This window comes from Gymnoscopelus braueri, assembly GCF_963280865.1.
Source record: "Gymnoscopelus braueri genome assembly, chromosome: 15".
In the NCBI taxonomy this organism is placed as follows: Eukaryota; Metazoa; Chordata; class Actinopteri; order Myctophiformes; family Myctophidae; genus Gymnoscopelus; species Gymnoscopelus braueri.
In genome coordinates this window covers 25,988,463-26,006,874 of record NC_137620.1, presented here as the reverse complement: position 1 = coordinate 26,006,874, position 18,412 = coordinate 25,988,463, and the positions used below count along the sequence as shown (strand labels likewise).

The 18,412-nt window shown below is 41.1% G+C and overlaps 2 protein-coding genes across 4 annotated transcripts in view; one reads left to right on the top strand and one right to left on the bottom strand.

Moving 5' to 3' along the window:
- Positions 1–10,748, top strand: part of svep1 (sushi, von Willebrand factor type A, EGF and pentraxin domain containing 1) — a 115,376-nt gene extending 104,628 nt beyond the window's left edge. Inside the window, exons 39-49 of one of the 3 annotated variants that reach the window (XM_080451872.1) lie at positions 182–416; positions 810–965; positions 1,919–1,982; positions 3,093–3,266; positions 3,646–3,822; positions 5,565–5,747; positions 7,495–7,665; positions 8,570–8,665; positions 9,210–9,305; positions 10,118–10,211; positions 10,450–10,748. In XM_080451872.1, the coding sequence (XP_080307998.1) occupies positions 182–416; positions 810–965; positions 1,919–1,982; positions 3,093–3,266; positions 3,646–3,822; positions 5,565–5,747; positions 7,495–7,665; positions 8,570–8,665; positions 9,210–9,305; positions 10,118–10,211; positions 10,450–10,480 (1,477 nt within the window). In that variant the 3' untranslated portion in view covers positions 10,481–10,748. Of the gene's footprint in view, positions 1–181; positions 417–809; positions 966–1,918; positions 1,983–3,092; positions 3,267–3,645; positions 3,823–5,564; positions 5,748–7,494; positions 7,744–8,569; positions 8,666–9,209; positions 9,306–10,117; positions 10,212–10,449 lie in introns of all 3 variants that reach the window. The other 2 variants (XM_080451871.1, XM_080451873.1) reach the window with 2 other exon arrangements.
- A 1,121-nt stretch (positions 10,749–11,869) lies between these two features.
- txnb (thioredoxin b) lies at positions 11,870–18,232 on the bottom strand. The gene is made up of 5 exons (XM_080451489.1): positions 18,077–18,232; positions 15,946–16,050; positions 14,673–14,738; positions 13,034–13,099; positions 11,870–12,330 (listed from the first exon to the last, which is right to left on the bottom strand). Exons 1-5 carry the CDS (start codon positions 18,098–18,100, stop codon positions 12,265–12,267), a joined length of 327 nt encoding a protein of 108 aa, XP_080307615.1. The 5' UTR covers positions 18,101–18,232; the 3' UTR covers positions 11,870–12,264.
- Positions 18,233–18,412: the final 180 nt, after the last annotated feature.

Here is an 18,412-nt window from a genome sequence, read left to right as displayed (position 1 = left end):
TTTTTTACTCTTCTTGCAGGAACTGTTGCAAACATTTAAAAACTGACTCCTGTATTATTCCTGCTCACCTAGCTTCTACCTGTATTGATTGCTTACCACTAAAATGTTGTAGAAATCCTATCTAACGCCTCTCTAATTTTCTGTTCACTTTTCCTTATTCATTCTTCCTCGTACCCTCCAGATGTGAGGAGGGGTATGAACTATCCACACAAACAGCTTCTCTGACCTGCCAGAGTGATGGTTCTTGGTCCAAGCACAGCGTGCGGTGCCGTCCCATGCCATGTCGTCTCCCCTCCTTCCTCCCTCACCCCCATCTTGTGGTCAGCGGGGAGGACCTCACACCTGTTGGGGACACCGTCACGCTTTCATGCCCACCTGGCTTCTACCTGAAAGGGTCCACGATAACAGAGTGCCAGGTAGGGAAGAGGTTATGATATAAGAAGTTGTGAATGTGGTGGGAGGCAAGTTTGTCCTGTTCACAGTATGAATTTGGAGAAACGTCCTGTGTGCTGGTTGAATGCATGCAACATTGCATGTGATAATGAAATGTGTACTGACGTTTTGCATTATAGACATGAAACAGACAATGAAACAGATCAATAGTGATATGTAGAAATAGACACAAGACTTTATGAAATCCCATTGTAAAATTCCCTTAGGTAAAAAAATATTTTAAGCTAGCACTTTCATAAAGAAACTGACATTTCTGGGGAATTCTCATCTTTGCCCTCAATCTTGTGGTAAAGAGCTTGGTGAATAAATGATGATTACTTTTCCTGTTGACATTGGGTTTGCCATGTGGTGGGTAGCTGAAGGGTAGCTGGTCTCCCAGTCTCTCCACGGTTTCCTGTGAGCCGGTGGCATGTGAGAAGCCACGACCTGTCCTCCACGGTATCACAGAGGGAGACTCCTATGGCTACGGGGACATTCTCATGTACTCCTGCCTACCTGGCTATGAGATGAAGGTACTAGTCACCCACTTCATGATCTGTTTGTTTGTATACAGCACTCTTTTAGGTATGGTGGTAAAAAAGGAGGTGCTCTGCTAGGATCCCATGCTGTCTACTCTGTAGTTTAAAGGTCTTCTAACCCTGAAGTATTTACCACAAAAAAGTACATGCATACATACATACAGTACATACAAGCAGTATTAATATCACCTGCCTTTCCACTGTTTAAATTGTTACATTTATTTTATGTTTAGATTTAGATTTAAAGTTGAATTTCCTTTGTCAGAAATCTAGCACATTAAACTAAAATAATTTAACTAACATATTTCTACTTTGTATTTATATCAAATGTTTAACATTTTTACTCAGAAAATCAGTGATCAATGTGATTTTCTCTGATCTATTCAGGGTTTGGAGTTAACTGCATCCACACAACTCCCTTTCATTTGTAATAAGACACTATAATCCTATTATTGCCTTTCGAGTTCATTAATTACTCTGTCCCTGTAAATCCACAAATGCATTGTGCACCAACAGATAAATAGATGGGCTAAAGGGCTATGCCTTTGGCTAACAACCAGATTACTGAAAGTCACATGGTTTCCTGAAAGCTCCGAACAGTGGTGTATGATTTCAGTGGTAGGTGCTGAGTCATTGCGTTCATGCTATGCCCACACCCACATGACTTCACCCCCCTTTATTTGAATGCAGGCAAATTCCCATTAACAAAGATCTACAGTACACCGCACACAGAGGCTGAAATGCTGTCTTGCACTACATTATAAAGAATTTTCTTTTCTACTGAAGAGATGTATTATAGAACATGACAGCTTCCTTGTGTGCAGCACGTATTTATTAATTCAGTGATCACATGATTTCTGTTGTGCCTGGTACTACTTAGGAGGGTAGGGTGCGTGTCACTGTGCACAGAGATTATAGTGGCTTACAGTGTATTCTCTTCCTTGCAGGGAGACTCCATTCAAACCTGCCAGGGAGACAGAACATGGAGTGGTACTCAGCCAGAGTGTGTTGGTAGGTTTGTTTTCTTTAAGAGTCACACCTGTAGAACCTGCAAAGCCAGCCATACCTTCCTTCAACTCAACTTAAACTTTTTTGTCACATCACAAGTTTTAGGTTCACAGGTATAAGAGGGTGGGTGAAATTAGAATCCAATAATTAGTATTAGTCAATAGTCATATAATAGAGAATAGAGAAAGAAAAAGGTAAACAGTCATATAATAAGAAGATACAATGTCAAATATACAATGTCAAATATATATGAGCATATATAATTATGCATAGTCAAACTAGAGACTAACTAGAGAGTAGAGACAACATTTGCAGCAGATATAAATTGCAGTTATAGAATCACCTTCTCTTATGTGCAGTATTTTTTTCATTTGCATGTTAGAAATAAATATTTTCAAATCAAATCAAATTGTCCTATACACGAATCCACGGAGTGCTGCCCTGTAGGTGGCACCGCCATTGCTGCGGTGTCAAACTCATCAGCTTCTGCTGCGGTTCTGTCCGTCTGTTGACGTTACTCTTTACCTGCTTGGCTGTTGGAGCAGCCATAAACTATACTGGTTCGTCCCGATTTTCTGTACATCTTTGTAAAGTTAGTGTTAGTAAAAGTTAGTAAAAAGCAGGTAAAAGAGTAACGTGAGCAGTCAGTGACAGCAGCTGACTGACACCGCGCAGCAACAGCTGACCGAGTCTGACACATGACTCGCAATGGTTGCGCCACCTACAGGACAGCGCTCCCTGGATTCGTCTATATACAGTACATGATAAGGATAATGCGTGTGATGGCCTGCGTCGCCAAGACTGACATGGAGACGGGGCTTAGGGCATGTTCAACAGGTGGACAGGTGGAAACTGCTCCATAGTCTGGTACAGGTGGAAACTGTTCCAGAAACCCACCATTGTCCCGTAGAGTAGACCTCCTCCTTCAGTAAACAGTGCACTGTTTGAGAGACACACCCATCTACCCTGCAAAGACATTATTCTGCATGTCATTTGTGTCCCCATCACTGTCCTGTGGACCTCCTCCTTCAGTAAAGAATGCACTGTTTGAGAGACACACCCATCTACCCTGCAAATCCCTTCCATTATTCTGCATGTCATTTGTGTCCCCAGCACTGTCCTGTGGACCTCCTCCTTCAGTAAAGAATGCACTGCTCCAGACTACAGGAGAGCCCTACCCAAGCAATGCCACCTATGTGTGTCACCCGGGCCTACAGCTGATTGGCCCAAAGGTCCTCACATGTCTGACCAATGGCACATGGAGTCTACCTACACCAACATGTGAAGGTATATAGATAATATAAAAGGTGATGAAACTACTGTAATGGCACAGCCTAGTAATTCACTTGAGTAAGGCCAGGCAGGGCAGGTTTATTTGTAGGCTATATAGCCTATAGCACATTTCATACAGCATAATGTACATACAGTAGGCTTTTCAAAGTAATCCAACCTGTTCAACAAGACAGGGATGGATTTGGCCTGTTTTTATTTTAAGACTCAGTGAAATGTTTTCATTTTGTCTTCAGTTTGAGTGCTGTGTACTGGTGATGGAGAACAATGCTGAACTATGTTAAAGCCCTCTGTTCAAATGCAAAATTAACTTTTTAAGTGTTTGTTCCCACTTTCTTTCTTTCATTCTTTCTTTTAATACCACCTTGTCTTTCAGTTGTCCAGGGCTGTGACAGCCCTAAAGATATAGCCAATGGCAAGGTGCAGGAACACAACCTGAACACAGGGCGCGCTGTGGAGTTCCTGTGTGATAAAGGCTATATGCTGCTGGGAGATCCTTTGGTAGTGTGTATGGGTGGGAACACCTGGAGCTCCTCTTTCCCCACCTGCCAACGTAAGAAACAGAAACAAACACACACACACACACACACACACACACACACACACACACACACACGTGCATTGAGTGTTGAAAGCGTTGCATCAAAACACCAAACGCAAGCGAACGCTCCACGCCCTTGCTCCGATAGAATGGAAGTGAATGGGACACTGGCGCTTATGAAGCTTACAGACAAATTCCAATCATTTCCACCCTTGTGTCCTCTACCTCCACTCACACCTTAGTCCCGCCTCTGAGTGAGGAGTCGAGGATTAGATGCGAGTCCAGAGGAATCAAGCAGGTTGGACTGAACAGCCAAATTCTAATACTCACATTTCTGCCTACTCTCCTCCTCCGTCTTCCAGATGTCATGTTGTATATTGAATGCTGTATTTCTCTTTGTCAAGAATTGAGATGTTTCACATCCCACACCCATGCACAACAAACAGCACGATTGTGCAACTAAAGATCAACACAATGGCCACTGAAACAGAAGTGGGTATAGAAGATAAATCATCATATGCAGAACACTATTCCACTGTCCATAATCCATCACTCACTTGTTTACTTTCACCTTGCTAGAACGTCTACATGTCCTGTGCAGTAAACTAACTACTACAAATGACTAAACTACTAAACAACTACACTTTTAGATGTAGTAAAATTTGTGTTGATTTTCATAGCAATGCCTCACTCACTTCCTAGAGAGAAAGAGAGAGAGAGAGAGAGAGAGCTCTGAGCAGAGTGTGAGGGTGTTTATGAACAGATATATCATGTGTGAATAGTGAACAAAGAAAGAAAGAAAGAACCGCAGAAATCCACTTGCAAATGTGTTACAATAATGACACTTTTTCCTTTTTTTTTTTTAAATATATTTTTGGGGGCTTTTTCTGCCTTTATTGAGAGGAAAGTAGGCTGACAGGTATTGGGGATAAAGATAGGGGGGTGACATGCAGCAAAGGTCAGCGGGATCAGGAGTTGAACCCGCGACACGCTGTCAAGCTAGATTACCAGCCTATGTGGAATGCGCCTGGACCGCTAGGCCAGCGGGCGCCTCAGTGATACTTATTTCGACAGGTCTCTTATTATCCTGTCTGTTCAAACATTCGTGTATTACACCACTTCCACTATTTGTTGTCTTGCAACACTAATGTCAAAAGAGCAGCTCATACTGAAAACCTTACAAAAACACCATCCAAGGAAATGTCTCAAGACTTGAGCCAAAAAACTGATGGTCCGGAGACACAAACATTTAAAAGAGGAGAAAACAGACGTTATTGTTAAAACGCCAACATGTTTCGGTGGTCTTCATCAGAGCGAAATGATTATTAGGTTACCTCGATTTTAATTCTTTAGTATGTTTTGCCCTGTGTCTGACAGGCTACAGTACATTGCGGGGACATTTAGGCAACATGACATGTTACAAACATAGGCTACTATAAGGCAACAACCTTGTTTTAAAGGAAAACTTTAGGATGGTATATGATGGTATTTAAGATGGTATAATTTCTCTCCTAGTTCTGTCTCAGAAAATATAAATAAATGTTGCATCAGTTGAAAAGACACTTTGAAATCTTGTTTGAAATCCATGCCGATGATGTAATAAGTGTTATCTATCCACAGCTATCAACAGCCTGCCTCTAAGACACAGAGCGAGTAGACAGAAATGGTACCGTGAGCATTAGCAAGGACGCATGGAGAAAAACAAAATGTTCCTTTAAAACATAACAAACCAATCATAATTGTTCTTCTTGCAGCCAAGTCTTGTCCGGCTCCTCCAGGTTGGAAGGAGAGCGTTAGTAGGAATGGTTCCCAGCAGGCCTTCTACATGGGCCAGTCGGTTCCAGTCACCTGCCCCAGGGGCCAGCAGGCCAAAGGCAGGGGTACCATTACCTGTAGGCCAGACCAGAGCTGGACCCCTGTCAGCTCTGTGTGTGAGAGTAAGTACAACCTGGATGGATTCTGTTGTACATTTTTTAACTGGGTTTGCACTGACTTGGATTTAGCTAGGTAGATGTTTCTGGAGATCGTCATAGATTCGTCATGAAGGAATCCCCTATTAAAAAAAAGGTTTAGAAAATATTTTGGGTTAATCTTTACTACCAGCGTTAGTCATTAAAACACTTGCATGCACGCACGCACGCACACACTCGCACACGCACATTCACGCACACACACACACACACACACACACACACACACACACACGCACACACACACACGTCTCAAATTACATACCACATATTTTTATGTTGCACAGACAAATTACAGTAGATGAAGGATTAATCATAAAACTTGAAACAGCATATTGATTCGCATTCCACAGACTGACAGCAATGTGACTCAACACCATAAGACACAAAACCAAGAGTGTTACAGCAATAGTTCCTGGGTAATAGGAAAATCCCAAGTCTGTTTACTGGTTCTTTCCACCGGGGCAGGGGTTTCACAACAACATCTTGCTGAGTCATAAGCAAGCAGTATTTGTGTTTGGTTGTTACCTACTGTAGCTTGACTTAATCTCGAGGAAGCAGATAGAGATACTCAAACCTTGTCAGTCTTACAGGTGGGTAATAATTACATTAATTTAATCTGCACTGGTGGCCTTGGTGATCACAGAAGGAACAATGGTAGCCCTACAGTATACAGTATATAGTGTCAGTGTGGTACAATGTGCATGATTTCCAAGTGTCACATCACATGTTATACTGAACAGCGTCTTTATTCTGGTACTCTACACTGAGCATGACTCCTCACTTTGATCTGCCTCTTACCTTCAGTACTTGCTCATCTCTCCACTTCATTGACTCACACCCTCCTCTGGAGATATAATCATTATGGATGTGAATGCAACAAGCTATGTCTCGTGCATGCTAGCCTAATTATGGGCTTCCCCTGCAGCTGCTATGGCAACCCCCTGTTAGATAATCTCCTGCTCTTTCTGGAGACGCATCAGAACACAATGGTAGCTATGGTGCCGCTGTTTTGCTTGCTGTGTTGCATTGTGATGTGCATTTGCATGTTGTTTCTCTGCCCTCTCTTATCTCTGTGTGGCGTAATCCTTTCAGAATGTCGTTGAGGTACTAAAGGAAACTCAAATTTGAATGTGTTTGGCGTCACTGGGCATGAACCTCACTGTCTTCATGAGCACGGCGAAATATGAGAAATATATGAGATGCAGTTTACTTTCACAAACAGCTCATGCAGAACCTTGCTCGGCAGTGCACCTTTCTTCATTAGTATAGTATATTATGCAGAGGTAGAGTTAACACATTTCTAGCCGTTCAGCAGAAGGGTGTGGTTAGTTGACAAACCCCATATCTTAAGTTAGAGCATTTTTAACTGGTCCAGTGACAAACATGCAAAATCATGCTGGATCGTTTAAAGTATTTCTGATAACTCCCTAGTACCTTGTATGACCGCCTCTATATGAATCTCTGAATAAGTACTAGAGACAAAAGACTGAAAACATTACCTCAGTACATGACCATGAGAGATTTCAGACATGCAAAAGTGTCACTTTTCAGCTACAGTCACCTTTTTGAACCCAAATAGGGCAACTGTGTGACACCTGACCCGAAAGAAAACAACATGTTGTCACCTTTTTCACCTCGGTCGGGGCTGTTTGCATGCCTGAGATTTAGCCAGTAACACATCATGGCTTGTTCCATTTGGGCTGTTGTACAGGGGTGTCCTGCGGACCCCCACTCCACGTGGCCAACGGGGTGGTGCGGGGGGCCGTGTTCCAGTTCGGGGACGTGGCGGTGTACTCGTGTTTTGCCGGCTACGCCATGGAGGGCACTGGCAGGAGCAGGTGTCTGGAGAACAGCACGTGGACCTCCCCCCCTGCCTGCAGAGGTAGAGAGCGCAACGGACGAGGGACTCCCCTCCTCTCCTTTCCTCGCGGGACTGTCCGCTCTGAACACAACACATACTGTACGATCTACTGTACCCTCCCGTATCATTGGTCTTTACTTTTGGCTGCTTCCGTATGTCCTTCATATTCTGTGTGGAGGGAATCAATCAGGGCCTTCCTGTCTGCACCTCCAATGTTCTCTGTTCCTTCAGCTTCCCTTGCTTCCCTTGGACACCTGCAGTGCTTGTAATGCATTTACATCAGACTTAATTGTTTGATATTATCTATGGATGCTAATCTGGAAATGGTGGGAGATACATTATGATCTATGTCCAGATATGATGACTGTGGTTGAGAGACAGATTGCTGCATTTGCATCTTTAACCCACAACTGCCTTCTCTTCTGTGACTGATCCTATTACCCTTGCATTCTTCCTCTTCCTAAGCATTTCCTCTTGCTGTGCATTTCCCATTCTTGTGCACTACCTCTTCCTTTGCAGACCTTTCCTGTCCTGTCCTCTGACTAGCACCTTCCTCACCTGGCATTGAAATGTGACATACTCCTTCACTCTAGGGCCACATACAGTACACAGGGATATCTGTACCAAAGGAGGCACTGTTCCGAGGAAATGTCTCAGGTGGAGATGTGAGCTACTGGATTTCTGTAAAGGGAATTTAATCTGTCGTTGGAACGTTCTTTTCTTTTGGTCTTTTTTATTCCAGCATGACAGCGCAAGGCAGAGGTTTACTGTAATCACTGCATGAAGTCCAAAATACTATAGGCTGAGAATGAACAATAACATGCAACATATTTCCCCTCTCACCAAATAAATTAATATAATTATTTGCGTGACAACATTCTTTTGAATGTAAATTATGTCTGCTGTGTGTATTTTCTCCTTCCAGCGGTGTGTTGGCTGCAGTGTCAGAATGGTGGTGTGTGTCAGAGGCCCAACACTTGCTCCTGCCCAGAAGGCTGGATGGGACGGTTATGTGAGGAGCGTAAGTGTTAACCTACTAAATAGTAATCATAAATGCTCTGTTGATACAATACAATAAGCAATTACGCAAACAGTTAACTGTGTTCCAACAAAAGCTATTGATAGACGGACGGCTCAAATAGATTTGCTAGAGAGGTTTCAGTAGACGGTTAATAAAATACATAGTCATGATAGAAGTTCACTTTCTCCCTGTGTCTCTCTGGATTACTGTCATTAGACTGATTGCACTTAATATAGAGGACAAACATTCTTTATCCAGAGCCAGAACCGCATTACTTCCCTATTATTACAGTTATCTTATACTTCTTTCATTATGCACACTGTTTAGAAGCTTGAAGTCAAAGGATTTCACTGCCTGTATGCTTCTGTATGTGACAAGCCTTGAACCATTAGTCATTTTAGCCTGTCTATGTTGTGAAATACTTTGTGGTTTCCTTGGGAAATTATAACGAAGAATGAAAGAACGTTCGGACGAGGGGAGAGAGAAATGAGTCACGATGGTTTTCTGGTTACACTGGTCTCTCGTTTCTTGCATCCTATCATAGCAATCTGCATCCTGCCATGCTTGAACGGAGGGCGCTGTGTGGCACCTTACCAGTGCGAATGTCCCACGGGCTGGACGGGAACGCGATGTCACAGTGGTGAGTGTGTGTATGTGTGATGCATACACGTACAGCTGAACAAAAATGGCTGAAAAGAGACACATTTGTTCAGTTGTAAATCAATCAAAGTGTCAAAAGAGTCAATGTGGTAAAGATTAGAGTTTTGTACACATTTTACCTTATACCCTTTCTCTTACTTAGAATATTGTAGGAAAGTGTAACAAATATGTAGGGGGGTAGAGGCCATTCCACAGCTGGGGAGCAAGGAGGAGTGTTGACCAGGGTGTCATAGGGAAGAAAGGGACAGCCTTCCTGTGTTAGCTGATTTTAGTGAGCGAGAAGTAGGGGTTGATCATATCCTCGAGGTGGGGGGGCCGTGTCCTTGATTGCCTTGTAGGTCATCACAATTGTTTTGAATTGGATGAGGGCAGCAACAGGAAACCATTGAAGGGAGCGCAAAGGGGGGGGGACATGTGAAAATGTTGGGAGGTTTAAAACCAGGCCTGCCGCAGCATTCTGGAGCTGTTGAAGAAGTTTAAGTGAGCATGGTGGGAGGTAAGCAAGGAGGGAGTTGCAGTAGTGAAACAAGGAGATGACGGAGGCTTGGATAAGGAGCTTATGTGAGGAAGGCTCTGATCTGAGTTGGTGTACACTACTGTGTCATCTTGTTGCTGTAGAAATACAGCTTGTCAGGACAGCTATTGTTTTATCAGGAGGTCAATACTGAAACAAATACACTTATAGTAGTAGAAAATCATTCAAGTCTGGGAAGCCTTTAAAGGGAAACACCATAATTGTACCGTATTTAAATGAGAACATGTTCATTCCTGTGGCCATGCGTATGTTCACAGCTGTCTGCTCATCACCGTGTATGAATGGAGGGCGGTGCATCAGGCCGAATAGATGTCACTGCAGTCAAGGGTGGACCGGCCATGATTGCTCGAGGTAACACGCATGCACAGTACTAATTCAGTTTACTTCCTTGTCTTCCCTCCTCACAGTGTACTTAAGTTGTGTAAAGTGGATTAACTTGGAAATATGCCATTTAGTATTTTGTATACGTAGATAGATATTGCTGAGTAGACAGACATATACCGGTAGTCCCAACATTCAGAGTGAAAGTGACTTCAGCCAAGTTAAATGCTTACTGGCATTTCCCATCCTCTCTCCCCCACCCCCACAGGAAGAGGAGATCTGGATACTATCATTTTTAAGATGCACACTCAGCTCCAATATCCTATGAAGTGAAATTTTGTATAAATACAGTCACAATTGTAAACCATTCATTCTCATCTCCCGAAGAAGCAAAGCAAGAACCATTTTGTAAAATAAAGCTGTATTTTTTCATATAGAAAATTCCACAGTATTAAATATATGCTGCTATATACTTGTATGATGTGTAAAAACTATTGATGTGATTGTCCAGTGTATATGTGTAAACTATTTGCACATTTTTATTAAAGCATAAAACATCTTAAAAAAGCTTCTTTACTGATAATTGTAAAACAAAATCACAGTTGTGGTGTCAAAAATAATTTTGTGTTCTTGCAACGTTATGAATATTTTTTGTGGTCATGTTACCTGTTGGTAGTTTCTTATAGATTATTTTTGTTTTCTTTTTTGTTAGATTCATGAGTGTGTTTGCTAGTTTACGTTATGGTGCTTTTCAATGGGAACGGAGCGGTTTGTTGCCATTTGCGGATTCCTGCAAAGAAAACGCTCTGTTCCCATTGAAAAGCATTGGCAGAATCCGCCCTCATAGGTAGAATAAAACTTCAGTGTGACCGTGACCTTAAAGATGTTTAGTCCTAGTATTATTTTTTATAATATAGGTGGCATTTGTCAGAGGGAAGATTTAAGAAGTTCACAATAGGTAAATGACTCAGTCATGTAGACGTCCCAGTTTCACTTAACATATGCACCTCCATGCTTGTGTTGTGAAATTTGACCAAATTGACAAAGACTAAAACTATATTTTACGGGTAAAATAACAGAAATAAATCTATAGAGATGTATTTGTTATTTTAGTTTTGTAAGTACTATTTTTGTATTCTTTCTAAAGAATAGTTTTAATTTGTATACAAGTAAACTAATCAATGCTACAGCAGGGTATGGCACCCTCTGACCAGTCAGAATCCTATTTACAAGTGGTGAGTGCTGAGGAGTCTTTGGCTTTTCCAGTTTCCAATACAGTACGTTCAAGATGAACTTGTGCCAAGAAGAGATGCCAGGAGCATATGGCTACAGTCCTAATACTCAGACTGAAAGGAAAATGTAATAATTGATAACATTTCCCGCCCTCTTGTTTCAGAGAAATGTAAATTGGGGTCTGGTGGGAATAAGTTGTGCATAGTCACTGTGACATCACTAAACCACTCCTCGATGTTTACATTCTCCTTTAGCACAAAATAAATATGTATATTGGTGTTCACTTGTTGGCAAGTTGTTTAGCTCACCTGGCATACGAGCTCTGCCATGCAGATAGGCATTCATATTACACTAAATAAACATAAAATTAATATTGTGTTCACAATGCAAGCTGCAGTGCCAGCTTAAATGAACCAAAGTAACATAATTCACACATGAAAAGCAAAAGCATAAGGTCCGTTACTTATTTTCATTTATTAAATCCACCAAATGAGGAAAAATCATGTATACAGGAAAAAACCCAACATCAATCCTCTCCGAGACATAAAACAGGACAGCAAATGGGAGAGCAGAGCGACAGGAACCTGAGGGCAGAGAGAGGGGGATGACGTGCAGCCACCCATTCAGACTAAAAATGGTTGTTGGTGGATTTTTAATGAAACCATAACCAATGTTCACATGGTGCACATACAGAATAACGAACAATGAATTTTCAGAAATATTTTAAACATCATGATGGGGTTCAGAGGATTATTGCCAAGGAACTTCTCCAGGGGTTCTGTGGGAAGAGTGTTGGCTCCCGTTCTTTTATACAGTTGAGGTGCATTGGGATGGGTGGAAGGGCTTTCTCTCATGATCGTAGAGCTATCACTTTCTCCACCAGCTTGTCATAATTGGCCCCAGAGAACTCCTCAACCTAAAAAGAAAATATGCATTAAGGCAGGGGTCTTCAACAGGGGGTCCTCAGAGTTACTACAGGGGGTCCGCCAAATCTTTGTGTGATAGGATCATCTTTTTTACATTAACCACTTGAACCCTAGCATAACCATAACTGAGGGGAACTACAAGCTCACAAGATCTACAAGCTCACAACGCCTCGCAGCACAAGGCGTTGTGAGCTTGTAGATCAGCTATTTACGGCAAAGACGTTTGGTGTAGAGGGAAAAAGGAGCAAACCAAGTACAGAGCCTAAGGTCAAGTTTACTAAGTACTGAGGGTTTAAGTGGTTAAGTGTCTGAAATAAACAAACAAATAAAAGGAACATTAATTTACACAACACTGATAATAGTAAAAATCAACAAAGCTGTATAACAGTTAACAGAAGCAAAAAAAAGCCTACACATTTAATACTGATGTTTTCTTCCAGTCTCCAGTGCTAAAATAACTGATGGTGATTCCTTAAGTTGTGTGTAGCCAGACAACTATTCCACAATCTCTGAATGCTATATAGTCACAAAAATATCTTTAAAAATATCTTTACATTTTATATAATAATTTCCATTTCTGGTCATTTTCTTGACTGTATGATGGAAGCATTTGAAAATTGTGGGAGGCAACAGTCTGGCTTGCGAGACTACCGGTAGTTATTCCTGAACACATACTTCAAATAAATAGCTTACCATCTTTTCATTCTTGTAGAACTGGAATGTGGGCATACAATTGATCTTACATTCTGCTGCCACGTCCTGAGAAGGGAGAAGAGATAGAAAGAGGTGAAAATGCTTGTCAGACATTAAATAAGACCAAGACCTTTCACCTTGGAAGGCATGGCCAGTATTGAGTTCTTAGATGTTGCATTCGCTGTTGTGTTCACTTCCACATTTTTCTCTGTCTTTTCATGACAGGAGTATCAACGTAGCCGATGGTTGCCATAGCAGCATTATACACAATGTCAATCCTCAACCACATGGTTTGGTGAGACAATTAAAGAGGAAAAACAGGAACTAAAAGTGACTGGAAACAGGGGGGGCCTAACTTTCAGTGGGGGAAATAACTTTCAGTTTAAGTATTGTGTGACCAGAAATGAGAAATGTATCTTACACATCAACCAAACAGATTAAGGCAGCGGCTTGTGTGTATATAAAGCATGTGATACTCAAATTAAGCTTGAGCAAACAGTCATACTACAGCCATAAAATGTAACCTTGAAAGTATAGGATCATTGCTGAATATTACTGGATGACAATCATGACAGTCAGGCTTGGAAGGACAAGTGAATAATATGTGGCATTGCATTGAGGTAGTGAAACGATGTATATGTGGTCAATATGTGTTCTATGGGGAAGTGGAGATGACATTGTTGAGAACATGAAGGCTCTACCCTCCTTTTTTGTCTTTCCATTAGTACCAGGTACTAACACAGGTTATTTTTAGTACCCGTCATGTCCAACTTCCAAGCCGGCTGACGCAAGACCAAATGGTGATGTGTAGTCCCTGCTAGGGCTGGGCGATATGACTTCAAATCAATATGACGTTTATTTAAAACTTTTGCCTCGATTAAGAAATAATGAACGATTCAATTTTTTGTGTGTGAAGATAGTAGATCTACAAGCTCTGATGCGTTGTGAGCTTGTAGATTGACTATTTAAAAAAAGATTGTACACAACCATTGTACAACGAAGGGATAATATATGGTAAATCAAACTAATCGATTTAGTTGATTACAAAAAAATCTATTCCGAACATTTAAAAAAAACCTTGCTTCTCAATTATTCGGTTATAAGTTATTGGTTCTAAACATCAGTTTCGAGTTGTCAAACACGGTCAGTGAATCCTCACCAGCGTCCTGATGGACGCACATCTGTGGATGGTCTCCATGGAAGCTTGCATGTCATGAATGCTGTTATGACGGCCACATATTATTGTTTATATTTGTGTCTTCTCTTTGTGAGAATGTCTCTTATGTGTAATTCCTTCCTGATGTGTTAGAAAGCCATGAGATTAAACTGCAAGGATGACTAGCTCTGAGTGTAAGCAAATCTTTATTAACCTCCTGCTGCCATCTTCCCCTTTCTGTAAAATCCATTGCACTTGTAAATATTGCAAGGGGTGAATCACTTCACTATTCTTGTAAATATGCAGGTCACTGTGAGTAGCAAGAAATGGATATTTTCTCTTGTTGTGCAGCGCCCACACACCCACAGAAAAGAAACTAAAACTAAACTAGATGTTGTAAATGAATTAATGTTGAGCAACTGCACAGCCTATTTCATGTCTTAATGTTGCCAGAAACTGGCAAAAAAAAAGACACTGACTTACCGCTGCCTCATCCACATCGACCTTCAGGAAGATTACGTTCTTGTTCTCTGCTTTTTCTGCCAATTCCTATGGGAGAATAAATAGATTACGTCAGCATGGAATTGGTTGATGATTTACCGTAGATTTTTTATCTGACCCAGTAAAAAAAAAAAAGAGGCATGTACTGTAGATCTGATGGCAAAACAGTATATAATGTATATATATAAATATTTTAGAAACAAATTCAAACAATTCCCTGGTTAAATAATGTCAAGGAATTCTCTCTACAGAGGTTTTCATTTAAAGCAGGCATCGTCTGGATTTTACAGAGACTGTATATTACAGTACGTGAACTGAGACCGGGTTGCCAAAAGGTTACCTGGCCAACAGTCCTCTCAGTGGAGAACCTGCCCCATCCCCCAGCTGATAACACACCACCCACTTGGCAAAAGGCCCTGCATAATACTGGAAGTACAGCTGGCAACACAGGCCTCAAGTGGGATGCAAAATACACAACCTTGCATCAACATCATTCAAAGTTGGATTTTCAAGTCTTGATGGAGTGAACTCGAAAAGAGAAGTAATAATGAAAACATGGAACAACAGATACAGTATTTGAGCCTGGCGTCCCCATTTTGAGTGTTCCCCAGCATAGGCAAAACCTTTCAAAAATAGAGAAATAGCAGCTCACAACATAATTGCACAGTGACAAGCTTGTAGATTGGCCATTTTCATGCAACACAGTTGTATGATGAAGTCTAAAAACAGGGCTTAAGGTAGGGTAAGTGATTTTCTTTGGTTAAAATAAGTATATACTATAGTGTTTGTTCAGTAAAAGGAGTCTCCTTGTCTCTCCAGCTCTTAATAAAACAGAAAATGCATTTTCGTTTCAGTTTCATTTCCAATTTTATCCAATCAGGATAGAGAACTCAATCAGGATATAGATTAAACAAGTGAAATTGGAAGTGATGACACTAAGAAATGAGCAGGAAAAATTGGAACTGGAACACTATAAAAATGGAGCTTAAAAATGGGTACTTTCTCCTGATTGGCTGAGATTTTGACACCTACCGGAAAATGTATTTTCTGTTTATTAAAGAGCTGGAGAGACGGGGAGACTCCTGTTACTGAACAAACACTCTATAGCAATGATTACTATCAGAATATAGTGCTTTAACCTTTTAACAAAATACTTTTTGTTTTAACCCAAAAATATCACTTACCCTACGTGATCAAGTCTATCTATGCTATCGATGAGCTCCAACTCTGAAATGATAATCATCTGATCTCTCACCTTGAAGCGAGGGGCAATCTGTTTGCAGGGGCCACACCATGTGGCTGTAAAGTCCACCACCACTAGCTTGTCCCCAGCTTCCGCCAGGATGGCGCGGAAAGAGTCCTAGAGAATGTCAAACATTATTATACTATGGGTGACAGACAGATCATCAATTCACCTATAGGCATACATTCCCACTCAAATTCACATTGTCCACTTTATATTTGTGACATTTACACACCTTAATATGGAACATGAAATTATGTATTCATTGTATTAAAAACGTAAACATTGTGTTGAGAACACAATTGCTGTATTACTTATTTGGTGATTAACATTGATACAACCTACAGTTTACATGCAGTCTATTTACAGTACTACCATGTCAATGGTGACAAATGCCACAATATTATGTCACATGGTCTCAAGGCATGCTGATGGCAATCAGCATACTTGCACACGCCAACACAAGCACACAGTACAAGCACCAAATTGTGTTCAGTTTGACATTGGAACATATTTTAGAGCACAGTGTGATTAGACTAAATAGTGATACTTGTAACCATTGATGGTGCATAAATTAACTGTAGCAGACCTTGGGGAAATAATAAAAAACTATCTAGCAAGAGACAAGTGTAGTGCACTGTATTTCTGATCTAAATGCAGGCTGAATTATTCTATTGAAACTAAAAGCCCCTGCAGACCCCTATACAATCTTAGAAAAGTGTGACAGGATTGCAAGCTAGGATGACAGCCGAAGAAGACGAGACATTGATTTTAACATAATTAAATGTATTTGAAATACGTAGGGCTTAAGTGGCTAATTCATAATGTACTTGTTCCCTTCCTAGAAACCCTTCCTAGAAATGTAGTGGAGTCAAAGGCGCAATATTTGTCTTTGAAATGTAGTGGAGTGAAAGTCAGTATCCAGAAATGTAAATATACTCACGTAAAGTACAGATAATCAAAACATTATGTACCACCAACTAGTCTGCTGAGTTGGTGTAACTTTGTTCTTTTGGTAGCCTACGTTTCATAGTCAGTGGTGTATTCTATGCATTGTGTTGTGTGATGTTATTTTCAAATAAAGATAAAAAGTAAATATGTGAGATAAATATGAGTAATGGTATACACACAGCATGTACACTGATTAAGACCATTATCTTTGTAAATCGCATCAGGATAATACACTTTATAAAGTTGGACTGATGATCCATATCGATCCAAGCTAGCTATAGATGCTTCCAGAAGAAAGCACTTGACAGGATACATTTTCAAGCGTTTCTGTTACCATAGTTACTATCTGACAGTCTTAGCTATCCTGGCGTGTTTTTGGCGAGGCCAGTAAATGTGGGCCTGGATAAATAATAACAGATCTTTCCTTCAAAAAAGTTTAATTCCAAGCCCCGAAGCAGCAGCAGTTCAACACAGACATCGGTGACCTAAATCATTATGTAACTCGGTCTCGGTGTATGGTTGCACGCGAAAAGGTGGTTGATGTTCGATGTTGCTACGGCTTAAAGTGGCGAAGTCTACACTCGTCGCGAACAGATGCTTTAAATGCTTTTTCCTTAACAGCCTTGTGTAATGCACATGACATAACAACGCCACTTTGCCCAAGATGATCTAAATGCGGATAAAAAAATTCTGATATATTCAAGATTCAACATGCTGATAGGATTTCATGCTTAACAAAACTCGGTCTCTGAACTTGTTTACAGTTTACTTTACACCATGATGAAGCTAGAGAAGGTATGAATGGAAACGCCGCTCCCTGGGAACAGCGGCCCCTGGGGTCACAGAAATCCACAGGTCGCGGATATCAGTGTAACACTTATCTAGTTTATCCCTCACCAGCATGGTCGGCAGTTGGAACATCACACCAAAAGGCAAAGTCCAACATTCAGGCAGTGTTACTACAGATGTCCCACGTGGCAACGCTACGCCTGTGATATCATAACTAAAACTGTTATTAAACACACACTCAACTCTGGAAATAGAAACATAAAATTTCCCGGCTGGATGGATGCACAAATTGGCGCCTATATATCCTAAACAATAGCACTGCCAGATCCTAAACCAAAACGTCTTTACTGCATGTGACAATGACATAACGAAATATGTACATAAACAATAGCTGAACACTCACCAGGTCTTCAACTTCACGAACCATGGTGACTGATGACGGTATTTCTCTGGATGATGATGATGATCAGACTGCTGGCTGGGACTAGAGGGAGTGTGGTCCTGTCTGTCTGCCTGTGTTGCTTTATGACACTTACTACAGAACCTCCCCTTTGCGGAAACGCCACAGCATGCACTTTGATCATAGGCAGCTCGTCAAATCACCGTGCAATCAATCACCAATCAATGATCACAATGATCAACCTTTGTTGTCCAATCGCCAGCTATCATAATTATGATACCGTGGAGGAGGAACTTTGTGAGTGAATCAACGTTATCATCAGTCTGGCCAATACTTTAG